The sequence below is a fragment of the Calidris pugnax genome, unplaced genomic scaffold (genome assembly GCF_001431845.1).
Source record: "Calidris pugnax isolate Ruff unplaced genomic scaffold, ASM143184v1 scaffold133, whole genome shotgun sequence".
In the NCBI taxonomy this organism is placed as follows: Eukaryota; Metazoa; Chordata; class Aves; order Charadriiformes; family Scolopacidae; genus Calidris; species Calidris pugnax.
This window is the reverse complement of record NW_015090977.1, coordinates 2640-28374: the sequence shown is the minus strand read 5'-3', so window position 1 is coordinate 28374 and position 25735 is coordinate 2640. Positions and strand designations below refer to the sequence as shown.

Below are 25735 nucleotides of genomic sequence, written 5' to 3'. Positions count from 1 at the left end.
TGTCCATTACTTTATCTTGGTAACGATAACGCACCGCCGATTAAACAGCACATTATTGTCTTACAGAAGGCTTTATCAGTGCTCCTAAAACTGGAATTTTCAAAGCATATGTCTTATCTTTTTTTTTTTTTAAGCTTTGTTGTAAGTGGTCATTTTTAACCCTGGCTCAGCCAAGCTCCAAGGGCTGGGTTTTGGTGTCGTTTCCTTTGTGTTCAGTCTGGCTTGTGGCCACGAAGGTAAGTGAATGGGTTGCCTGAGCCCTGGTGTCACCGTGTCCTGTCTCCTGCTCCACGGCCTTCCCTGTGAAACTCCCAACTCTGAAAGCTGCCAGTTTCCCACTTCTTCCCCCAAAAATGCAGTTAAAGTGAAGGATAACCTCATAACCACTAGGAAAGATGAGGAGGGGCCATTTCTGGAGGGAGGATCAGAGCCAGCCATGTACATATCAAACCTGCCAGCACCAGCTACCACATTGGGCATACTCTTTTGTTCAGCTACTTTAACTATTTTAAATGCACAGAAGAGCTGGTTTATAAATCAAACTGTCACAATCCAGTGACTTGGGTTCTTGAGCAAGTACAAGCTTAAATACCTGAACATTTCAGCTAAAGCTTTCCAAAATGGTCTTGCAAGAAAACGCTGTTCCTGGCAGTGCTCTGTTAAGTAGCCCTGGAGGTTCACCTCCTTTTAAGTGTCCAATGAAAGAAGAATCTGAGATCCTTCCATTCAGATTAAAAAATAGGTATTTTAACTTAGCTATTACTGTGTTTAAGCCATTGAGTCACTTTTGACTCGCTACTCATTGAATTAGATTTCCAACACCCCTGTTGCTGGCCCAGCAGCCCACCAGCTGAACCTCCAAACAACCCTCACCTTCTAAAGTAGCTGTAACGTTTAGCTCTTTCTAACATTTCCTGGAATAATTAAACAGAAATGAATTTATATTTAAATCCTGAGCTATGTTCTTACTTAGCTGTCAGTTATGGCGCAGATTATTGTATTTCTATATTTACCTCTGGTAATTTTAACTCCGTGCGTTGCTATGAAGACTTGCAGACGTCTTTAACCCAGCGCTGTTTGTTAATACTGTAATATCAAAATATTATGTTACGTTATTTTAAAGCTTTCAAAAATAGTTTAAGGAAAAAAACAAATAGAAAAAAATGATGCTATTGTACCACGTGAGGTGCTGCACAGCTCTGTGGCACAGCGTGTCGGCCTGGTGGGACAGGGATGGTGCTGACCAGGGGCTCTGGCTGGGTTTTTTGGGGAGTTGATGCTGAGGGGCCGTGTCCCCACAGCCCTGTCCCCATCCCTGCCCCACACCCCTGCCCGGGCCTCAGGGAAGGGCCCAGGACTGCGCTCCCCACTGCAAGGGGTTAGTTGGGTTTCTTTTTTTTAATGATTGTGGGTGTTTTTTTTTTTTTTTTTTAATATTTGTTTTACTTTCAGTGGAGTAAAAGCTTTTAACTTTCAGCAGAACTGGATCTGGGACCTGCCCCACTCCTCAGGGAGGGTTTTTTTTGGGAGAGAACTGGAGGCCGGGGCCTCCCCTCACCCTCCCGGGTCCCTCGAGGGCCCCTCAGGCCCCCGGCCCGGCCGCCCTCTTTATCGTGACAAAAATTAATAATAATAATAATAATAAACTGATGATGAAAGCGATTTTAAGGAACAAACACTATTGCTGCCGAATGCCATAAACACTGAGTTGTACAAATTGTGATTGAGGAAATGAAGAAAAAAAAAAAAGAAAGGTTTATACTTTTTAAAAAAAAAGAATTTCCAATGGAATAAATTATTGATGAAGCCTTCATTGTGGAGTCGCCTCATTCCCGCCGGGGGGGGGAACCGCGCGCTGTGATGACATCAGGGGGGGGGGGGAAGGAGGCGGCCATGGCGGAGTGCTCGGGCCTGCAGTTCGTCAGCCCTTACGCCTTCGAGGCGATGCAGAAGGTGGACGTGGTGCGGCTGGCGGCCCTGAGCGACCCCGAGCTGCGGCTGCTGCTGCCCTGCCTGGTCCGCATGGCTCTCTGCGCCCCCGCCGACCAGAGCCAGAGCTGGGCCCAGGACAAGAAGCTCATCCTGCGGCTCCTCTCGGGCGTGGAGGCCGTGAACTCCATCGTGGCCCTGCTCTCCGTCGACTTCCACGCCTTAGAGCAGGACGCCAGCAAGGAGCAGCAGCTTCGGTAACGGCGGGGGAACGGCCAAAGCCGCGGGGGTTGGTTTCCTGTGGAGGCAGCGCGGGGCGGGCCCGTCCCCTCGTGATTCCTGAGGAAAAAACCCCGTTTCTGGCGGAGAGACAGCGCCGGGAGCGGGGTCTTTGTCCGTCCCGGGGGCGTCCCCTCAGGATTCCTGAGGAAAAACCCCCGTTTGTGGCGGAGCGACAGCGCCGGGAGCGGGGTCTGTGTCCGTCCCGGGGACCTCTTCCTCCCCTCCGGGCTCCCAGGGAGGTGCCTGGGCAGGGAGGTGAAGGGCGCTGCTTCCCGAGGCCAAGAGAGGCATCAGGGGGTGTCTTTACCCTTGACATTTCGATACTTTTCATATTCAGTAACCTGCTGAAGTCCATTTCCTAACGCCCTACAGTTACGAGAGTCTTTCCTGATGGTCAGCGTGGTGGAATGAATCCCTGCAGGGTTACTGTCTGCCTCTAATCCAATAAAACTTCCGTGTTTGCAGAAGCATTTAATAATTGCTGCTTTTAATGACCCGTTAGGCACAAGCTGGGCGGAGGCAGTGGGGAGAGCATCTTGGTGTCTCAGCTGCAGCACGGGCTGACCCTGGAGTTCGAGCACAGCGATTCCCCCCGGCGCCTGCGCCTCGTGCTCAGCGAATTGCTGGCAATTATGAATAAGGTAAACCTGGGAGGGAAATCTGGAAGGTAAACCTGACCCTCTCTGGGCTCTTTGTGGGTTTGGTGGCAGAGCCATCGCTCTCAGGACAGCTCAACGCGCCGCCTGGTTGTGTTTCGGTGCTGCTGTGGGTGAGGGCTCCTCTCCGGGGCTCACCTGCTCCACCAAGACATTAAGTCTCTGTCTGATTGAACAGTGGCTTCTGATTAAACTCCTCATGACCCCGGCTTCCTCGGGGAAGTCTTTCTTCCTCAGGCCAAACGAGGCTAATCTTTTCTAATGCGATACGGGCTCTTTATATTCTGTAATATGCTTTGCTCAAATATAATGTGATTTTGTGATACACCAGCGCAGGGATCATATTTGAAAATGGAATTAGGACTTTTCTCCATCCAGTTCTTTGTTCCTATTGCAGTATGATATTAGCCACCCTATTTTTTTTCCCCCCTCTGTCCCTTCCAGTATTTATTTTCCTTGTGTAAACTTACTGTGTTTTTAGTATTGTCACTGAGCGATTTCTTTCTTCTGGAAAGAAGCAATGACACCAGCTGTATTGATGTAGTTCCACTAGTAAATATTTCTTATTCCAGTCACTTTTCCTGCCTGTTCTGTGTTTATAACTGTACGTTTTTGACCATTTTTAGTGTATTCAGTCTGCTGAATTTAAAGCTACAAAAGACTGATCAGACAAATTGCCTCGTAAAACCTGTTGGGTGACGGTGAATAATGTCTTGTAGGTGTCAGAATCAAATGGTGAGTTTTTCCTCAAATCTTCTGAGCTCTTCGAGAGTCCTGTTTATCTGGAGGAGGCAGCAGACGTTCTCTGCATTTTGCAAGCAGGTGCAGTATCCTGTGTTTATAGTTTTTTCCAACCTCTTACAAACGTAACTGACTTTTGGTGCTGTTGTGACTGATCGAAGGTTGATGTCGGCTGTCTAGCTCTTTGAAAGAAGAATAGATCACAGATTGATTTTCTTTTTATTGATTTGACTGTGGTACTTCAATGCATGCTAAAAGCAAGGTTTTACTTGTTTCGCAGTGAAACACTTTGACTTCTAAAACCCTCTTTTTTTCCAGAGCTGCCATCTCTGTTGCCGATAGTCGATGTGGCTGAAGCTCTGCTGCACGTTAAAAACGGAGCCTGGTTCCTCTGCCTTCTGGTGGCCAACGTTCCTGATAGCTTTAACGAGGGTGAGTTATGCTTTCTTTTTGTCCAGCTTCCTTTTTCTAAGGGTTTAAAATGATTTCTAGCAATGTAGTTAATTCTGGGCTAAGCTAGGTGTCATAAACCCTGCAATGGGAGAGCGTTTGGCTTATGAAATCCAGTTTGAATGTATTTATACCTCGAGGTGCTGGTGGGCTCCCGTCCTCATTGTGTTGATCCTTCTTTTTTGCAACCTGTTTGTAGACTCGTCGTGTGTTTGTTGCAGCTTTTCCTCTGTGGGTCACCGTTAGAAAGGCTGATTTGGGCAGTGAGTGCCTGTGACTGTGACCCTGCTCTCGCCTTGCGCATTGCTCTTGTCCCCTAGATTCCAAGGTGAAAAGCCTGTGTTGGGGGTGCCCGTTCTGCATCCCTTACCTCCCAGTAAGGTTTGAGTCTCCAGGGCTGCCAGATGCACAGGTTACATTAGATAGAGTATGAGCAGTAATTGGATAATGCATAAATCTGTAGTTTCTCTGACCATTTAATTTCTCTGAGGAGAAAGACCATTTCCTTGTTCTGTTTTTACGCTGTAGATCATGAGCTCTTGCCCGGGCAAGGTTTGTGTGGCCCAGCTAGTCAGTCAGAGTGAGCTGAACAGAATGTCTTGGCTTTGTGTGTGGATGGTTATGTGGGTTTCTGTGGGAGAGGCCAGATGTACTTACAGCTCCTGGTGGATGTTTAGTCTGTAGGGGTTTGATTAAGAACGGCGAACGGCAGGATGAGGAGAGCGTTGGCGGCCGTCGGAGAACGGAAGCACTTCGCCACCTCTGCAAAATGAACCCTTCCCAGGCTCTGAGGGTGCGAGGCATGGTGGTGAGTCTGCTCTGAGGTCAGCATTGTGGTCCTTACTGCAGCTTTGAAAACAAAAAAAGGTGATTGAGCATTTCATCTAGGTGGAGGAGTGTCATCTGCCGGGTCTCGGTGTGGCTTTGACCTTGGATCACACCAAAAATGAGTCTTCAGATGATGGAGTGAGTGACCTGGTGTGTTTTGTCAGTGGTTTGCTGCTTGGAACGAACGCAAAGGTTCGAACTTGGTTTGGCACTTTCATCCGAAATGGCCAACAGGTATGAAAATCTTTGAATATTTTGCTTTTAAAAAAAATATTCTTCTAGCTTGCTGTGCCTCTTCTGGATGGGGACACCTATATTTGTCTGAACGTATGTAAATCCTGTTGGATGTCTTGGAGCAACCTTTACAAGGCAGCCTCTTCTTGTGGGACCATCAGGTCTATAAACAGTGTCCCTGAAGGCAGCTGTTCGGTTGTTCCTCTGAGAGCTTTTTGGGTAGATGATTCAACAGGCATGGAGAGCAGGAAATTGTAAGTTTGTAATCTTTACCTGATAAATATATTTGTCCTCAGTGTTCTCAAGGGGAAGTTGTCTTGACTCGCTTAGTTAGTTGGCTTAGTTAAAGCTATTGCTTTGATGTGTGATACGATCATGTGTTGCCAGTTGCCCTCATACTGAAAACAATTCCTCTTCCACCCCAACCTCCCCCTTTTTCTTGTTTTTTCCTTGACTTCATAATTGAGGAAGCTCTCGTGTAATAGGTTGCTTGATGGGATGAGTTTTACGCTGCTGTTCTCACCTTTTAACTTCTTACACAGAGAAAAAGAGATAACATCAGTTCTGTGCTTTGGCAAATGAGGAGGCAGCTGCTCCTGGAGCTGATGGGAATCCTTCCCACGGTTCGCAGCACGCACATTGTTGAGGAAGCAGATGTTGACACGGAGCCAAACGTGTCCGTGTACTCGGGACTGAAGGAGGAGCACGTGGTGAAAGCCAGCGCTTTGTTACGTCTCTACTGCGCCCTGATGGGAATCGCTGGGCTGAAGTAAGGAACCTTTTCATGCTCCTGTGGTTTTTATTCCCTCTGTGTCCATTTAAAGAGAGGTTGAGAGCTTTGGGCGCTTCTAATGTGAGCTGTCTCTTAATGCTTGTTGTGTCCTTCAGACAATCTTGGCAGGACTCCCCAGTTTCAGTGCTAAGGGAGGCCCTTCTCACATGCTGGGGGCTGGAGTTGCCACTTGATAGAAGTTTCTTTACAGAGAAGTTCTCTTTGCAGAGAGCAAACATGATAGTGACTCATTAGGAGACATCTAGGCCTAAGTGGTTGGAGCAGTGTGTAGAAGAGAGCAGCTGAAAACTCTAGCAACATACACCATGTGAATTTAGAATTTCTGTTCCTCTGTTTTTATTCTTTAGAGATTGCTGATGCAGCACCTTCATGCATTGTGAGTTCTAATTTAGGTCTTTCGTACTAATAGGGAAGATTATATCCCCGGGGAAGTTTTCTCACTGTTGTTATCTCTTAACGGAGATTTTCATGTCTGTAAGTTCAAAGAGAATTGCTGGTTAATCTTGATACTCATTTATTGACGGCAACTTGATAAAAAGATTAAGAAACAGAAAATTTAATCTTTAACCATTGGGATGAGATTGGAAATCTCTTCACTTTTGAATTAGCAGCGTGGGCTTTGTTCTTTTTTCGTGCTGTTCAGGCCAACAGATGAAGAAGCTGAGCAGCTGCTGCAGCTGATGACCAGCCGCCCTCCTGCTACTCCGGCTGGTGTTCGCTTTGTGTCTCTCTCCTTTTGCATGCTCCTGGCGGCCTCTTCCTCCCCTCCGGGCTCCCAGGGAGGTGCCTGGGCAGGGAGGCGAGGGGCGCTGCTTCCCGAGGCCAAGAGAGGCATCAGGGGGTGTCTTTACCCTTGACATTTCGATAATTTTCATATTCAGTAACCTGCTGAAGTCCATTTCCTAACGCCCTACAGTTAGGAGAGTCTTTCCTGATGGTTAGCGTGGTGGAATAAATCCCTGCGGGGTTACTGTGTGCCTCTAATCCAATAAAACTTCCGTGTTTGCAGAAGCATTTAATAATTGCTGCTTTTAATGACCCGTTAGGCACAAGCTGGGCGGAGGCAGCGGGGAGAGCATCTTGGTGTCGCAGCTGCAGCATGGGCTGACCCTGGAGTTCGAGCACAGCGATTCCCCCCGGCGCCTGCGCCTCGTGCTCAGCGAATTGCTGGCAATTATGAATAAGGTAAACCTGGGAGGGAAATCTGGAAGGTAAACCTGACCCTCTCTGGGCTCTTTGTGGGTTTGGTGGCAGAGCCATCGCTCTCAGGACAGCTCAACGCGCCGCCTGGTTGTGTTTCGGTGCTGCTGTGGGTGAGGGCTCCTCTCCGGGGCTCACCTGCTCCACCAAGACATTAAGTCTCTGTCTGATTGAACAGTGGCTTCTGATTAAACTCCTCATGACCCCGGCTTCCTCGGGGAAGTCTTTCTTCCTCAGGCCAAACGAGGCTAATCTTTTCTAATGCGATACGGGCTCTTTATATTCTGTAATATGCTTTGCTCAAATATAATGTGATTTTGTGATACACCAGCGCAGGGATCATATTTGAAAATGGAATTAGGACTTTTCTCCATCCAGTTCTTTGTTCCTATTGCAGTATGATATTAGCCACCCTATTTTTTTTCCCCCCTCTGTCCCTTCCAGTATTTATTTTCCTTGTGTAAACTTACTGTGTTTTTAGTATTGTCACTGAGCGATTTCTTTCTTCTGGAAAGAAGCAATGACACCAGCTGTATTGATGTAGTTCCACTAGTAAATATTTCTTATTCCAGTCACTTTTCCTGCCTGTTCTGTGTTTATAACTGTACGTTTTTGACCATTTTTAGTGTATTCAGTCTGCTGAATTTAAAGCTACAAAAGACTGATCAGACAAATTGCCTCGTAAAACCTGTTGGGTGACGGTGAATAATGTCTTGTAGGTGTCAGAATCAAATGGTGAGTTTTTCCTCAAATCTTCTGAGCTCTTCGAGAGTCCTGTTTATCTGGAGGAGGCAGCAGACGTTCTCTGCATTTTGCAAGCAGGTGCAGTATCCTGTGTTTATAGTTTTTTCCAACCTCTTACAAACGTAACTGACTTTTGGTGCTGTTGTGACTGATCGAAGGTTGATGTCGGCTGTCTAGCTCTTTGAAAGAAGAATAGATCACAGATTGATTTTCTTTTTATTGATTTGACTGTGGTACTTCAATGCATGCTAAAAGCAAGGTTTTACTTGTTTCGCAGTGAAACACTTTGACTTCTAAAACCCTCTTTTTTTCCAGAGCTGCCATCTCTGTTGCCGATAGTCGATGTGGCTGAAGCTCTGCTGCACGTTAAAAACGGAGCCTGGTTCCTCTGCCTTCTGGTGGCCAACGTTCCTGATAGCTTTAACGAGGGTGAGTTATGCTTTCTTTTTGTCCAGCTTCCTTTTTCTAAGGGTTTAAAATGATTTCTAGCAATGTAGTTAATTCTGGGCTAAGCTAGGTGTCATAAACCCTGCAATGGGAGAGCGTTTGGCTTATGAAATCCAGTTTGAATGTATTTATACCTCGAGGTGCTGGTGGGCTCCCGTCCTCATTGTGTTGATCCTTCTTTTTTGCAACCTGTTTGTAGACTCGTCGTGTGTTTGTTGCAGCTTTTCCTCTGTGGGTCACCGTTAGAAAGGCTGATTTGGGCAGTGAGTGCCTGTGACTGTGACCCTGCTCTCGCCTTGCGCATTGCTCTTGTCCCCTAGATTCCAAGGTGAAAAGCCTGTGTTGGGGGTGCCCGTTCTGCATCCCTTACCTCCCAGTAAGGTTTGAGTCTCCAGGGCTGCCAGATGCACAGGTTACATTAGATAGAGTATGAGCAGTAATTGGATAATGCATAAATCTGTAGTTTCTCTGACCATTTAATTTCTCTGAGGAGAAAGACCATTTCCTTGTTCTGTTTTTACGCTGTAGATCATGAGCTCTTGCCCGGGCAAGGTTTGTGTGGCCCAGCTAGTCAGTCAGAGTGAGCTGAACAGAATGTCTTGGCTTTGTGTGTGGATGGTTATGTGGGTTTCTGTGGGAGAGGCCAGATGTACTTACAGCTCCTGGTGGATGTTTAGTCTGTAGGGGTTTGATTAAGAACGGCGAACGGCAGGATGAGGAGAGCGTTGGCGGCCGTCGGAGAACGGAAGCACTTCGCCACCTCTGTAAAATGAACCCTTCCCAGGCTCTGAGGGTGCGAGGCATGGTGGTGAGTCTGCTCTGAGGTCAGCATTGTGGTCCTTACTGCAGCTTTGAAAACAAAAAAAGGTGATTGAGCATTTCATCTAGGTGGAGGAGTGTCATCTGCCGGGTCTCGGTGTGGCTTTGACCTTGGATCACACCAAAAATGAGTCTTCAGATGATGGAGTGAGTGACCTGGTGTGTTTTGTCAGTGGTTTGCTGCTTGGAACGAACGCAAAGGTTCGAACTTGGTTTGGCACTTTCATCCGAAATGGCCAACAGGTATGAAAATCTTTGAATATTTTGCTTTTAAAAAAAATATTCTTCTAGCTTGCTGTGCCTCTTCTGGATGGGGACACCTATATTTGTCTGAACGTATGTAAATCCTGTTGGATGTCTTGGAGCAACCTTTACAAGGCAGCCTCTTCTTGTGGGACCATCAGGTCTATAAACAGTGTCCCTGAAGGCAGCTGTTCGGTTGTTCCTCTGAGAGCTTTTTGGGTAGATGATTCAACAGGCATGGAGAGCAGGAAATTGTAAGTTTGTAATCTTTACCTGATAAATATATTTGTCCTCAGTGTTCTCAAGGGGAAGTTGTCTTGACTCGCTTAGTTAGTTGGCTTAGTTAAAGCTATTGCTTTGATGTGTGATACGATCATGTGTTGCCAGTTGCCCTCATACTGAAAACAATTCCTCTTCCACCCCAACCTCCCCCTTTTTCTTGTTTTTTCCTTGACTTCATAATTGAGGAAGCTCTCGTGTAATAGGTTGCTTGATGGGATGAGTTTTACGCTGCTGTTCTCACCTTTTAACTTCTTACACAGAGAAAAAGAGATAACATCAGTTCTGTGCTTTGGCAAATGAGGAGGCAGCTGCTCCTGGAGCTGATGGGAATCCTTCCCACGGTTCGCAGCACGCACATTGTTGAGGAAGCAGATGTTGACACGGAGCCAAACGTGTCCGTGTACTCGGGACTGAAGGAGGAGCACGTGGTGAAAGCCAGCGCTTTGTTACGTCTCTACTGCGCCCTGATGGGAATCGCTGGGCTGAAGTAAGGAACCTTTTCATGCTCCTGTGGTTTTTATTCCCTCTGTGTCCATTTAAAGAGAGGTTGAGAGCTTTGGGTGCTTCTAATGTGAGCTGTCTCTTAATGCTTGTTGTGTCCTTCAGACAATCTTGGCAGGACTCCCCAGTTTCAGTGCTAAGGGAGGCCCTTCTCACATGCTGGGGGCTGGAGTTGCCACTTGATAGAAGTTTCTTTACAGAGAAGTTCTCTTTGCAGAGAGCAAACATGATAGTGACTCGTTAGGAGACATCTAGGCCTAAGTGGTTGGAGCAGTGTGTAGAAGAGAGCAGCTGAAAACTCTAGCAACATACACCATGTGAATTTAGAATTTCTGTTCCTCTGTTTTTATTCTTTAGAGATTGCTGATGCAGCACCTTCATGCATTGTGAGTTCTAATTTAGGTCTTTCGTACTAATAGGGAAGATTATATCCCCGGGGAAGTTTTCTCACTGTTGTTATCTCTTAACGGAGATTTTCATGTCTGTAAGTTCAAAGAGAATTGCTGGTTAATCTTGATACTCATTTATTGACGGCAACTTGATAAAAAGATTAAGAAACAGAAAATTTAATCTTTAACCATTGGGATGAGATTGGAAATCTCTTCACTTTTGAATTAGCAGCGTGGGCTTTGTTCTTTTTTCGTGCTGTTCAGGCCAACGGATGAAGAAGCTGAGCAGCTGCTGCAGCTGATGACCAGCCGCCCTCCTGCTACTCCGGCTGGTGTTCGCTTTGTGTCTCTCTCCTTTTGCATGCTCCTGGCCTTCTCCACCCTCGTCAGGTACCTCTCCATAAAGGCAGAGCTTCGTAAAGATGTTTCTGGTTCAGCACCGTTAGGGCAGTGACCTTCCCCACAGCTGCAGTTTTTCTCTCCTAGTTCTTTATAAAATTCTCCATATGTTGATTGAGGGGATTTGTCTCACGCTGTGGTGGGTAAATTGACGTTCCACTCTGCTCTCCCTCTTGTTTGTAGCAAATCTTTTGAGAGCGTCAGCATCAGCTTAGTTTGGAATGGTTTTTGAAGGCTAAAGTAGGCCTTACTCGTTCACTTTTCCATTGAACAAGTTTATGACTAAATTCTTTAGAGACCCTGTTCCAAAGAGTAGCCACATAGATATTTAACGGTACAGCTTTCTGCTGTTTGCATTCAAGACAGGAAATTGCCTGACCATTGGACTGAAGTTTGGGCTAAATATCAGAGTTTATTGGCTATTTGAGGCTAAAGTGAAAGTGACAAGAAGTTTTTCTGGCTTAAGGTTCTTCAAATACTGGCTTTTCTGCTAGTAATTGTTACTAAAACTAGCGTAGTTCATGGGAAAAGGATCTTTTATGGCTTTCCTTTGTGCAGCACCCCAGAACAGGAGCAACTCATGGTGATGTGGCTTAGCTGGATGATAAAGGAAGAAGCTTACTTTGAAAGGTGAGAGCGGCTTCTCTTGTTTTAACAATTCCAGTAATTTCACATTTACTTATGTCCTGTTGGAAATTAACTCTTCCTCTTTGTTATCCTTAGCATTTCTGGCGTGTCTGCTTCCTTTGGAGAGATGCTTCTCCTGGTAGCCATGTATTTCCATAGCAATCAGCTCAGTGCTATCATTGATTTGGTCTGTTCCACCTTGGGGATGAAGGTAAATCCTAAACTGTTTCTAGCACGGAACATTTCTCTGTTAAAATTAACTATTTACCGTGCATTTAGACTCTTGTATTTACGTTAGTTTTAATATAAAGAACTTTGGGTTTGCTGATATATTTAAAGCAAATGTAAAGTGAAAAAAATGAGTAAGTAACTCAATTAGTTCCTCTAGAAAACCATTGAGTGTGCCTCCCTCCTGAGACAGGGAAATGGTATGATAAAGGTATCTTCAAAAAGTGCTGACTTAATGAAATCATTATTTGCAAGAGATGAGCTATTTGAGAAGACTAATTGAAGAAACTTCCAAGCTGAGTTGCAAACTTTTTGTTTTAAATAGTTGAAAGAAATATCTATATATGCAATAATTAATTTGTGAAAATCACCAAGGGAGACTTGCCTTCAATTTACTATCGTGAAACGGTGTCTCATCAAACAGAGAGCTGGGTAGGTGGTTTTTAGGATAAGGAAGACGTGGAGTGATGAACTTGTGACACTTGAAAATACTTTTGTTTTACGTTTGAAGTATCCATATGAACGTTTTCCCAGTATCCCAGTGAAGACAAGTTTAAAAAGGTTGAAAGTTAACAGTTCATAAACTAAGTTTGCTTCTTTGTTTCAGATTGTCATTAAGCCCAGCTCACTCAGCAGAATGAAGACAATCTTCACACAGGAGATTTTCACTGAACAGGTATTTTAAGCCTACGTTTTCTTTTTTGTCTGTCTTCATTTTTTTTTCCTTTCTTCTGCAATCACTTCAGTTTGACCTACAAGTAGAATCCAAGCCCTGCTGGTACCGAAGAGCCTTGGCTCTTTCTTTTTGTGCTCTGGTCTGATTATGCTTTTTGAACACTTGGCTTTTTTGAGTAACGGGGAAGCAAAGGAGAAAAATTGTCCACTGTGACATTATTTTTTGCAGTGGCAGGAAATGGTTCAGAAGTGTAGTACGTGTGCTACAGTTTTACATTTACAAAAATGGTTCTTCAGCTTCCAAACAACGAAAAGATAGGTCAGGTGTTTTGAGGCGGATCTTGTTAGGGCTGCTCAGAATGTAGCTGTGTGACTTTGTCACCTTGTGCTTATGCGTTGTGAGAAGGTGAATATTTGTGGGATTTTTCTTGTTAATTCTAACTTTTCCTTCAGGTTGTTACAGCCCATGCAGTTCGGGTGCCTGTTACAGGCAACCTCAGCGCCAACATTACCGGGTTTTTACCTATTCACTGCATTTACCAGCTTTTAAAAAGTCGATCGTTCACCAAGCACAAAGTATCCATTAAGGTATGGCCTTCATTTTATTTCTCTTCGTAATTTTCACTGCTGACTAGGTTTTGCAGGCTTTTTTTGGTTGTTGTTGAATTATAGGAACAGAATTCTTGATGAATTTTATAGCCTATTACCATGTCATTTAAGAAGGAACCATGTATTAAGTTCATGTATCCAGTTTTAGCTCTATAATCCAGAGGCCACAACTTAGTGAAGTTAAAGATAATAAGTTACCTCTCTCCCTCTGCCTCCACTTAAAAAAATTGTAGTCAGAATGATATTTCCAGCCAGAACAAGTTTCACTGGGGAGTCTGTACAGACCAGGGTCCAGGATACAGTTTGTGACCAGGCCTGACTCAGAGCTGGTATTACCCTTTCCAAAGTCAGAGCCTCATTCAGTTACATTTTTTGTAACTAGTTAAAAAGGGGATAATAGAATGGTTAGAGTTGGAAAGGACCTTAAAGATCATCAAGTTCCAACCCCCCTGCCCTGGGCAGGGACACCTCCCACCAGACCAGGTTGCTCCAAGCCCCCTCCAACCTGGCCTTGAACCCCTCCAGGGATGGGGCAGCCACAGCTTCTCTGGGCAACCTGTTCCAGTGTCTCACCACCCTCACAGCAAAGAACTTCTTTATAGTATCTAGTCTAAATCTTCCCTCTTTAAATTTAAAACCGTTACCCCTCATCCTATCACTACATTCCCTGATGGAGAGTCCCTCCCCATCTCTCCTGTAGGCCTCCTTTAGGTACTGGAAGGCTGTTATAAGGTCTCCCTGGAGCCTTCTCTTCTCCAGGCTGAACAACCCCAGCTCTCTCAGCCTGTCTCCATAGCAGAGGTGCTCCATCTGTATTTGCAGACAAAAAAAGGGGGGGAGCACAGAGGGATGTACTTGCAGACATAAAAAGAAATTGCCCTCCAGCTTTGAAACTGAGCATGTAAGGGCATATTTTTTTCTAGGACTGGATCTATCGGCAGCTCTGTGAAACCACCACCCCCCTCCACCCTCAGCTGCTTTCTCTTATTGATGTCTACATTAATTCTATTCTTACTCCGGCCTCTAAATCCAACCCAGAGGCCACGAACCAGCCCGTGACCGAACAGGAGATACTGAACGTTTTTCAAGGACTCTCTGGGGTAAGTGATTCCTTTGCTCCTCTCACGTACTTCAGTGGAACATGTGATTCAATATTTTGTATATATGCCTGACACAGATTCTGTAAGTTGCCTCACTTTTTGTCTTTAATGCCTGGATAGTAAACTGCCTCCTCCTGTAGTGATCGTCAGGTGTTTTGAAGTGAATCTTGTTAGAGCTACTCGGATTTGTCAAAGGATTGTTCTTTGTTCCTGTTTTGCCCTTTGCCTTGGGACCTCACCAACTCATGCTGTTAAAAATGCAAAGAAAAGCACTTCATGGATTGAAAAATCGAGGTGTTTATGTAGGATTTGTGTAATTTTTGTACTCGAAGCATTTTAGTTTTGATAAAAGTATGATAATGGTCATTTGGACACATGTAGAATGAGTGGCAAGCGTTGACTTGTGTTGGAATCCTGGGATTACTCCTTCTTAGTGTCCTCAGATTAAAAAATACATTTTACATTTGAAGCTCATTAAAAAAGAAAAAAGAAATAAAAAAGAAAAAATTCCATGCAACTTTCAGCTTGGACCTCATACAGTTTGCTATTTTTAGACAAGGTTTACTGCCTTATCTTTCTTCATATTTGCACATAAATCCAAATTTTTATCCTCAAGAATTAGGAATGCAGCTTGACCTTTGTATGTGCTTTTATATACAGGGAGAAACTGCTCGTCTTCCTCAGCGATACAGCATCACGACACAGTTACTTGTCCTCTACTATGTCCTGTCGTACGAAGAAGCGCTTCTGGCAAATACAAAGATCCTGGGTACATGTCATTGCGTCAGTGCAAAACAGATAAACTGAAAATTACATGTATAGAGAGAAATTCTTACCATAACCAAAAATCACGTTGCTGTCAAATTAAAGCACAGCATAAACAGTTTAGATTCTTGCAAAAAATACAGCATTGCTGTAGAAATTAAGGAGATAAGGGGTCTGCTGAGACACTGTAGTTGAGTAATTTGTTTTCCTGATTAAAAACAGTTCAGATGAAGATTCCAGATAAAAGGCCTTGAATAAAGAAAATGCAGATTTGAGTAATGATCTCAAAATCAGTTGGACTTGGTCAAAGATAGTATGGAAGTCTTGCCAACAAATCTAAATGCCAGGAAAATCTTTAAATGGAAATGTTCACAGAAATGGTTTCCTGAAGAGCTTAATTTAATACTTTAACAGGAATGAGGTGTGTTATTTGGGATTTTCTCTGTTTTACCTGGTTAATACAGAGACAAGCACTTTAGATTTTCTTTATTTGTTCAGTTGGAGGAATATTTTTTTCTGAACTGTAAATCTTACATGTGGTTTCTTGTTCTGTTCCCTTATAGCTGCCATGCAGAAGAAACCCAAGTCTTACTCGTCAGCATTAATGGATCAGATTCCAATCAAGTACCTCATCCGGCAGGCACAGGGGCTGCAGCAGGAGCTGGGAGGTACATCTGTGTGTCAGAGTCTAAGGAAGAAGGCAGCAAAGCGTGTTTCCAGCTCTGTTGTCTGTCATAGTGTGCCTTAAAATCTGTCACTAGTAATTAGTGAGATTATAGATACGTTTGAAGAGTAATAGTGAGAGTTGGAGGAAGGCAGTTCTTTTTAGGGTAGGTCTTACCTACCCAGGGTAGCTTTTAGAGTAGGAATTGTCTGAGAATGTGTAATTATTCCAGACTGAGTTTAAGAGTTACTGCCGGGTCCTCCCACCTTTCCAAAAGGTAACTTTTCCTTTCTGTTGGAGTTGGAATATCAGGCTGTAAACCTGGAAACTCATTGACCATCTCAACAGGGGTTCAGTTAAGGCCTGTTGTTGAAGTGATAGGCACAAATATATCCAAGTGAAAGATGTAGCCACTCAAACCTAAGATGTATCCTTTCTTAACACCCCTAAAGGCTTGCATTCTGCACTATTACGCCTTCTCGCAACAAACTACCCGCACCTCTGCATTGTGGAGGACTGGATCTGTGAGGAACACATCACGGGCACCGACGCCTTACTGAGGAGGATGCTTCTTACCAACACTGCAAAGAATCACTCTCCCAAACAGCTCCAAGAAGGTAAATAACTTCGTGTGAAATAAGCGGTGTCCTTTCCAAATTGGCTGGAATATAGTGGGTTTGGAAGCGTGTAGATATTTAATCAAATTGATCGTGCTGCATTTGTATAATGAAAGTGTTCTGCTGGGTGTCCTTTCCAAATTGGCTGGAATATAGTGGGTTTGGAAGCGTGTAGATATTTAATCAAATTGATCGCGCTGCATTTGTGTAATGAAAGTGTTCTGCTGCCAAGTCAGAAAAAAAGGTCAAAGTCCAGTTTTACCAGGATCTCATTGTCTTTATTTTATAGCATTTTCCATGCTGCCTGGAAATCACACCCAGCTGATGCAGATCTTAGAGCATTTAACACTTCTCTCGGCTGCTGAATTGATCCCGTACGCAGAAGTCTTGACATCAAACATGAATTGTTTGCTCAACACTGGGGTCCCTCGGAGGATTCTTCAGACTGTCAATAAACTTTGGATGGTTCTGAACACTGTGATGCCAAGAAGGTAGGTTCAAAATACAGTTTAGTTCATTGGTGCAGGTGGAATGCCACTTTCTGCTTCAAAAATAATGACACAATGCCTTTGTCTGGAAATTTGGAGGTTGTGACTAAATAGAAGGTGTTGGAGTTGCATTCCTTTTTGTTTTCTTGAGACTTTTAAACTTTGTATTTAAAAAGGTGGTACTACTTATCCTGAAGGGAAAGGAAGTCACTTACAATATAGCAGTGTAGTTTTATAGCGTGCATTGTTTATGACAAATTGCTGGTGAAATATGAACTCACTTTGGTAAGAATGTGCCTTTTCTGAGAAGCTGGATGCTTCTCTACTGCAGTGAAACAGTTTGGTTGCTGTAATTCCAGTGAACGTGAGTTTATTACGTTTTAGTTAACTTAAAGGTCTGCAAATGGGCTTTTGGCTCCTTGACAGGCCTAGAAAAATACAGTTAATTGAGATAAGTGAGTGTCCAGATGCTTATGTGATCCTTACTCTCTTACAGGCTACGTAATTAAAAAAATTGTAAAAATGATCTCATTTTAGGTTGTGGGTGATGACTGTTAATGCTCTGCAGCCTTCAGTAAAAATAGTCCGACAGCAGAAATACACCCAGAATGATCTGATGATTGATCCTTTGATTGTACTCCGATGTGATCAGAGAGTTCACAGGTGAGTTCACGGCCCTCCCCAGCTTTTAGCATTCGGTGGGACTTGCACTGATACATAGTGAGCACCAAACATAAAGCTGTCTTGTAGAAAACCTGTAAAAGCTTTCAGTACTTCATATGATCAATTTGAAAATATGTTTTGAGCTTTTAAGTTCCATCTTTGCTGTATTTAAGCTTGTTGGTCAGTGGATTGAGTGAGCTGTGTGTGCAGTGTCCAGCTGAGTGTCCTGTTGGACAGCCTTACACTCAGTCCTGTTTTGGAAACTTTGGGATTTGTGCATAGATCATCCATTTTGGATTTGCTTGTATGAATTTGTTCTAAACAGACGTTGCAGGGTGCTTAAAATGTCTGCTGCCACGTGGTGGTGGTGGTTGAGGCTGTAGCTGCGACATCCCTGCACTGCACACGCTGTCTTTTATCATGGGCCTGTGGGTATTCCACTCGTTTGGGTAACAGTTTCTGGGTGCTTAATGGATATGGCAAAGGTAGATTTGCTTAATTTCCCAAGAAAGTCTTTTAATAGTAGTTAGAAATTACTTCCTCTCGCTGTCAGTGATGACGGAGGAGAGTGTGTAAAGCTGCTTGATGGCTCTGCTGCAGAAGAATGAGCTGAGGATTTTAGTAGTGAAAGTGATGATAGCTGATAGCAGTGGACCAGCTTTTAAGGTGAATATGAAATAATGCGGAGAATAAGTTGGAATTTGTAAATTAGAGTATTGCTTTTTCATAGTAATGAAGAAAATTGCATCTGTTATTCTAAAAAAGACAAGGTTAATCATTTTAAATGTACTTCAGCCCCTCTATTTTTTTTCATGTCTTCCGTCAGCTGTGGTTTGTTTTTCCCCTTTCTTATTATCCTTATGTTCATAATAAATGGCTAATAGTCAACGTGATTTGTTCTTCACGTTCTGGTTTGTATCCATCTGTTGCTCCTTGCCTTTTAGCAATTGAGCCCTGAATCCAATTTTCATTTGAGTTGCTACAACTCGGCTGGATTTCAGGTTTCTCTTGATGACATCTTTAATCCCCAGCCCATAGGTGAAATTTTAAAATGTATATCCCTCCAGCCCTGGATGCAAATTGAAAATCCTACATTTCTAAAACTGTTGGGGAGATTTATGATGCAATGTGATTCGAAAACTGCCATCTTAGTATTGTGGGAGTAGTTCAGAGCTTGTCTGCTGTATTTTTCATCGTCATTCAGGTGATTCTTTTTCCTTCACGTTCAGCCAACGTTTTTTAGGTTTCCTTTGTTTATCTGAATTTGGTCTCTTCAGTAGTTCCTTGTTTTTTAGTATGCACATCTGTGTGTGCCTGAGAGAAGCAGGATGGAATGGCAGGGCAGCAGAGGGATTGTCACCTTTGGTATTTTGCTGTGTTGGGGAAAACAGCGTAGGTATGACCCAAACTGCAACCCAACGAGCCTCTGAGGAGTGTGCTTAGTTTATTCACATTATTACTGTCTTATTGTTCTGCCTACTGAAATGCCTTCATTTTATCATGTGTTCCCATATCAGGAGTCCTCCTCTGATGGATATAACTTTGCACATGTTGAATGGATATCTTCTGGCTTCAAAAGCTTACCTCAACTCTCACCTAAAAGAAACAGCAGAGCAGGACATCAGGCCATCCCAAAACAACGCGATGGGCCCAGAGGCCCCAGAAGTTACAAGGGAAGAATTAAAAAATGCATTGCTCGCTGCTCAGGTAAGGAGGAAGAAATGGATATTAAATGATGTGAGGAAAGACAAAGATAAAACAGAAATACAGAAACAGGAAATTAAAAAAGAAGACTTGCTCAGGTAAGGAGGAAGAAATGGATATTAAATGATGTGAGATAAACAAACAAAGATAAACCAGAAATACAGAAACAGGAAATTAGAAAAGAAGACCTTTTTACTTCTTTTTTTACTGACTTCTGTTACAATGAAAAAGAAAACTGCTTCTGTGTTCAAGTTGTTAAATATTTTCGGTCCTCTGTTTGCTAGTCTGACACATTGTGTTGGTGAGCTGCTTTGATAGTGGTGTTTTCTGTTAGAACAGAAGAGTTCTGCTTACTAGCCCTTTTGCCTTGTTGCTTGTGTTATCCAGAGGCTCTTTCCGTACTGCTTTGCAGCAGAAAACATGAATAAATGTGACAGACCTACATGTGATCATTTGAACTGTGCTGAGAGAAGCAGCCAGCCTTGTGAAGTGTGAGACTGAAGAATGATTAACTTACTCTAGCTTCATGTTACAGGAATTCTTGAGTAATCCTGTTTCACAGACAGTCTCTTCTTACCTCTGTCTGGAAGAGTGACACACAGATAGTCCCTATTAGAAGATAATTTTTGAGTTGATAGGAAGTTTTATATTTACATTATTATTGTAGTCTCCTCTGAATACTATGAATTACATGGTCATATGCATATTTTTTTTTAATCTGGATGCTTTAAGGGACCATTGGATATTTATTTTGAAACAATATGAGATTCTTTTGAAATTACCCTTTTAATCTGTGATTATAATGATCCATTAGGTTAAGCTTTTGTTCTTCAAGACTTCATTCAGATGAAGTGTTGGGTATTTATAATGTTCTTAGGGTTTGTGATTCTTGAACAGAGCTCTCTTTATTGTGTGAAGAAAAAAAATCTATAGCTAGAAATTCTAGCCACCTGACAATCTTGCGGAGCTCTCTTTATTGTGTGAAGAAAAAAAAAATAGCTAGAAATTGTAGCCACCTGACAATCTTATATTTCTCAAGTTCTCATTACATTGTATTTGATTTCTTTGATTTCACTGGAGTTTTTAATGCATGTTCTGTTGCTTATTTCTTCACAGGACAGTGCTGCTGTGCAGATTCTTCTAGAGATCTGCTTACCTACAGAAGAAGAGAAAGCCCAGAGCAGCAATATGCACAGTTTGCTAAAGAGCGTTCATAATTCCCCAAGCCCTAAGAGCCCGGAGCTAGAAGAAGAAGAAGACAGCTTGCTGTGTAATCTTCGTGAGGTCCAGTGTCTGATCTGCTGTCTGCTGCACCAGATGTACATAGCTGATCCCAACATAGTCAAACTAGTTCATTTCCAGGTCTGCTTTCCACTATTTTTAGTTCTTCCATTGTTTCTCTGGTTAAGAAAGAGCCAAATGAAGTGGTCAAAGGATGTTGAATGCTGTTGTGTTCCTCAGAAATTGTAATTTGGCTTCCCATCTCTCCAAACTTGCAGCACCTGCATTTCCTCCGTATTTCAGTACCTGGACTCTGTGTTGTAGCCGAGAAGGGAGCAGCTAAATTATGCCAGTTCCTCATTATTAAATACAGGCTTTGTTTGGGCCTCTGCCTTTTTTTATACCAAAATAATTTGTCCGTTCTAGGCCAAGGTTCCTCATTATTAAATACAGGCTTTGTTTGTGCCTCTGCCCTTTTTTATACCAAAATAATTTGTCGAAAACTGGCCTAATCATCTTAGAATTAATTATTCCACATCTTTTTTCTGGGTTACTTTTTTGTCATCTTAGAATTAATTATTCCACATCTTTTGTGGGTTACTTTTTTCTGGCTGTGTTTTTAAATTAGTATACCTGTTATTCAAAACTGTAATTTGGCTTCAAATGTAAACATCTACTTACGTTTCCTTTTGGTGAGGGCACAGTTTATCTCTTTAGAGTGGAAGAAGAAAGGTTGCCTCTTCCAAAGCAGCTGTGTGCCTTCAAAAAAAAAGAAGAGGGGAAAGATTAGCAATTTTTTAAATATAAATGCGTTTTTAATGTATGTTAAATTGCTCGTTGCCAGATGGCAGTCTCTTTAAAAGGAGTTAATTTGCCTTGACCTGATGAAGTGACTAAAAAAGTCATAGTGGTGCAGTCGTGAAATAAGCAATTTGGGGCCTTTGGTGAAGTTTGGAACACAGGGGAAAGACACAGCATGTTAGTTTTGAAAAAAGCATTAACACAGATCTAGTTTAAAATCTTAATTGAAAAGGAATTTTTAAAACACCTTGGACATATCCTTTCTTAATCACACAGGGTTACCCATGTGAACTTCTGGCTCTGACAGTGGCGGGGATCCCCTCGATGCACATCTGCCTGGATTTCATACCCGAGCTCATTGCCCAGCCTGAACTTGAAAAACAGGTACCGTACGCTCCTCGGGGTTGAGATTCACTCTGTGGGGTTCACCCTGATGAAGTACCAGTTAAGGGGAGAAAATAAAAGGATCCCTAAAAAAAGTCTTGTTCTAACTTGCCTAGGACATTAAGGTAATATCTGTAGCACTTCTACCTTAAATTAAAGGCCTGGCCTTTAAATCCCCTTCAAACAGGGATTGTGACATCTCCTCTAACATATCTCTGTACACTGGTTCAGGAAATACTCATGAATTTTGGTATTATCTTCAAGAACATGAATAAAAGCACTTTTCAATAATGACTTTCATTCATTCTTTATATTGAGTATAAATCAGTTGGCAAAAGTTTTGCCTACTTATTTTATATCTGATACTTTATAGCTACAGAGACTTTAATGAAGATTTAAATTTTGAAACCCTTTTCTGCAAAGCTATTCTGTAGAACAGATGAAGCAGCCTTAAGATCAAAATTTTACTCATTTTCATGAAGAGTTTGACCAACCACTGAGTCTTTTTCCGAGGACTATTACAACTGTTTATTGAAGCAAACTTGGGACAAGACTATAAGGTGTAAATTTCTAAATCCATTTAAATTTCTCCTTCTTTACTGGTTCTTCCCCTGGTCTAACTGCAAGAACAAACCCTGCAGGAATGACACGTGTGACTTTCCTTAAAGTTACAATGTTTGAGTCTGAAGAGCAGTGGTTTCTTCTCACTACAGGCTCTCAGCAAGAGGGGGAGTTGAGAATTTGATATAGACCGACCACTGAGTCTTTTTCCGAGGACTATTACAACTGTTTATTGAAGCAAACTTGGGACAAGACTATAAGGTGTAAATTTCTAAATCCATTTAAATTTCTCCTTCTTTACTGGTTCTTCCCCTGGTCTAACTGCAAGAACAAACCCTGCTGGAATGACACGTGTGACTTTCCTCAGAGTTACAATGTTTGAGTCTGAAGAGCAGTGGTTTCTTCTCACTACAGGCTCTCAGCAAGAGGGGGAGTTGAGAATTTGATATAGACATGTTTCACCAATATTTTTGAAGGTCTTCTCATGATGATTATGAAAAACACTGGCAAATTATTATTACTTTCTAAAGCAATTAGTAGCCCCTGATTTACTGTACTGTGAGAAGGGGAGATAACATAGTTGGCTCATTGTACAGGGATAAAGATTCCTCTGCTTTGGATAGAAAGTGCAAAGCAATCTGTAATTCTATGGCTTATTTCTCTTGCCTTTCTCCTACTGAACAGATATTTGCCATCCAGTTACTTTCATTTTTGTGTATCCAGTATGCACTACCTAAATCTCTCAGCGTGGCTCGTTTAGCGATCAATGTGATGGGAACCCTGCTCACAGGTAAGCGCTCAGCAAACCCCTAAATACTTTCTTATGTAAATTAGGATTCTTTGTCTAAGTTGAATGTAGTTGCATCTAAATGCCACTGTGTTAATTACAATTGTAGAAGTAACAACAATTCTTGACTGGATTTTTGTAATAATTCCTTAACAATTTCTTTTTCCTTGATAGTTTTAACCCAATCGAAGCGCTATGCTTTTTTCATGCCGACCCTGCCTTGTTTGGTGTCGTTCTGTCAAGCCTTCCCTCCTTTGTATGATGATATTATGTCTCTGCTGATACAAATAGGACAAGTCTGTGCCTCTGATGTTGCTACGCAAACAAGGGACTTCGACCCAATTATTACCCGTAAGTAAAATATCTTATATTTCAAAAGTTGTCGTCCCAGGGAGAAAACTATGTTAATGTTCCCAAAGTTGGAGTGTAGTTGGAATGAAGTATGGAATTTACTGCTGTTGTCTTGTAAATATAGAAGGAATAGGGATAGGTGGATTTACTGGATTGCAGGAGAGAGTTTAGAGGCTAAAAGGGCTGAAAGTACCCCTTTTATTAAACTTGATATTGCCTGCCTTCTGTTTTATTTCCCTGCTTTTATGATTTTAAGATGTGTCCCTGTATGCAAGTATTGTGCATAGAATTTGCCATTGTAGTCTAAGGATGAAAGACCTGAGCAAAGGCCACTGGCTTTTGAGAACACAAGGATGTTTCAACCCTTCAGCTGAGGCAAAATGGCCATAAAATCTTCCTAATCTCTTTGAAACGCAAAGTCAAATGAGCTTCCTGGAGTCTTACACATGACATAGCACGGCTGGATAAATATATAGTGATTGTGTGAACACGGATTAACTATTTAAGTGTATCAGTTGATCGTGAGCCTGTTTTTGTCTCCTTTTTTGTCTAAGGACAAATGCTTTGTTCATGTGATACAAGGTTTCCTGGTGCTATCTATGCTAGGATATTTATGTTGAAAGATGTTAAGAGGGAATATGAAAAACATGAAAAGAAGTCATAGATAAATAAAAAAGAAATGTTGTGGTGTCTCTAGAAATAATCCGTGGAATATTTCATGCCTGGTACATGAAATAGTGATGGCTCAAATTTGCAATTTTATAGCATAGGTGTTTGTGTTATGGGTGTAATATAACAATTTTTTAAAAATATGTATTTAGATGTACTTTGCTTTTTCTACTTGATTTTCTAGGTCTCCAGCAACTGAAGGAGAAACCATATGAAGTGTCAGGACTTTGTAAAGATTCATCTATCAAAAGTTGTTCAAGAGACATTACAAGCAGGGACCCTGATGTTCGGTTATGCCAGTGTGTTGAAAATACTATCATTGAAATAATTAACATGAGCGTAAGCGGAGTTTAGGAAGAACACAAGTGAAGTTGTACTGTAGGTAGTCCCATGGTCTATGGTGCCTAAATTTGGAGAAAGCTGCAGATGTGGACTGAGGAACTGGAGCACAAGAAGTCCGTGGTTTTCATTCATTCAATTCAGTTACGGCTGAAAAGAAAAGAATTCTTTAAAGAGGCTTATATTGCTTCCAGGGGAAAACTTGTGAGGCTGATGGGGTCAGTGAAACTGAGCGGGATTTTTGGGCTCGCTTGGTTTCTGAAGTGATACAGCAACACAGCTGAAAGGGGTTTATAACATTGAAACATGAATACTTTGTTGAGCAAACAGCAAAACGATGGGTGAGGAAAAATTGAGATTGGACCTGTAGTTCATCTAACTTAAGCAAAGGCGCTTCAGAGCTTTGTGGAGCAAGAGGAAATAAAATACTCCAAGGAAGACTTGAAAAAGTAGTGTAACTAACTTGCACCAGCACATTGAGTATTGAGAAAATGCTTTAATTTTTTTGTGTGTTTCAAACCGTTGGTCAAAGATTCAGTCCATGAGATCAGTAACTTCATTGAAAGATCAGCCAGCCTTCACTGAAAGTTTGAAACTTAAAGTTTCTTTAAAAGAAAGTATTAGTTCTCCAAAATGGGCTGTACAAATGTGATTTTTAAAAGATTGTGTACTTTTAATGCAGCTCATATGGTTTAGCTTAAAAGAAATAAGAAAGGCTTCAAGAAATAAGTGCAAGGGTATCTCAAGTTGTCATCAGGATAAGATTACAAAAAAGAAATTAGTGTTAAGGCTGACTTGGGCAGAAACTGAATTTCCCCTTAGTGAAAGGAATGACAGATTTCAGCCGTACCGAAGGGGTTACTTGCCAAAGCAATCTGTAATTCTATGGCTTATTTCTCTTGCCTTTCTCCTACTGAACAGATATTTGCCATCCAGTTACTTTCATTTTTGTGTATCCAGTATGCACTACCTAAATCTCTCAGCGTGGCTCGTTTAGCGATCAATGTGATGGGAACCCTGCTCACAGGTAAGCGCTCAGCAAACCCCTAAATACTTTCTTATGTAAATTAGGATTCTTTGTCTAAGTTGAATGTAGTTGCATCTAAATGCCACTGTGTTAATTACAATTGTAGAAGTAACAACAATTCTTGACTGGATTTTTGTAATAATTCCTTAACAATTTCTTTTTCCCTGATAGTTTTAACCCAGTCGAAGCGCTATGCTTTTTTCATGCCGACCCTGCCTTGTTTGGTGTCGTTCTGTCAAGCCTTCCCTCCTTTGTACGATGATATTATGTCTCTGCTGATACAAATAGGACAAGTTTGTGCCTCTGATGTTGCTACGCAAACAAGGGACTTCGACCCAATTATTACCCGTAAGTAAAATATCTTATATTTCAAAAGTTGTCGTCCCAGGGAGAAAACTATGTTAATGTTCCCAAAGTTGGAGTGTAGTTGGAATGAAGTATGGAATTTACTGCTGTTGTCTTGTAAATATAGAAGGAATAGGGATAGGTGGATTTACTGGATTGCAGGAGAGAGTTTA

The 25735-nt window shown here is 42.3% G+C and overlaps 1 protein-coding gene across 3 annotated transcripts; it reads left to right on the top strand.

Moving 5' to 3' along the window:
* Positions 1-1882: 1882 nt before the first annotated feature.
* INTS2 (integrator complex subunit 2) lies at positions 1883-24950 on the top strand. 3 transcript variants are annotated; one of them, XM_014953290.1, is made up of 24 exons: positions 1883-2186; positions 6960-7098; positions 7833-7935; positions 8173-8286; positions 8982-9112; positions 9193-9366; positions 9909-10135; positions 10803-10928; positions 11496-11567; positions 11661-11775; positions 12400-12468; positions 12921-13055; positions 14000-14176; positions 14837-14945; positions 15505-15609; positions 16058-16222; positions 16512-16713; positions 17248-17373; positions 18891-19080; positions 20194-20439; positions 21376-21483; positions 22729-22834; positions 23006-23182; positions 24036-24950. In XM_014953290.1, exons 1-24 carry the CDS (start codon positions 1894-1896, stop codon positions 24203-24205), a joined length of 3579 nt encoding a protein of 1192 aa, XP_014808776.1. In that variant the 5' UTR covers positions 1883-1893; the 3' UTR covers positions 24206-24950. The 3 variants fall into 3 exon arrangements, with proteins under 3 accessions (XP_014808776.1, XP_014808778.1, XP_014808777.1); XM_014953292.1 differs by lacking the exons at positions 6960-7098; positions 7833-7935; positions 8173-8286; ... (1 more) ...; positions 9193-9366; positions 9909-10135 and adding exons at positions 2714-2852; positions 3587-3689; positions 3927-4040; ... (1 more) ...; positions 4947-5120; positions 5663-5889; XM_014953291.1 differs by lacking the exon at positions 10803-10928.
* The last annotated feature ends 785 nt before the right edge of the window (positions 24951-25735 follow it).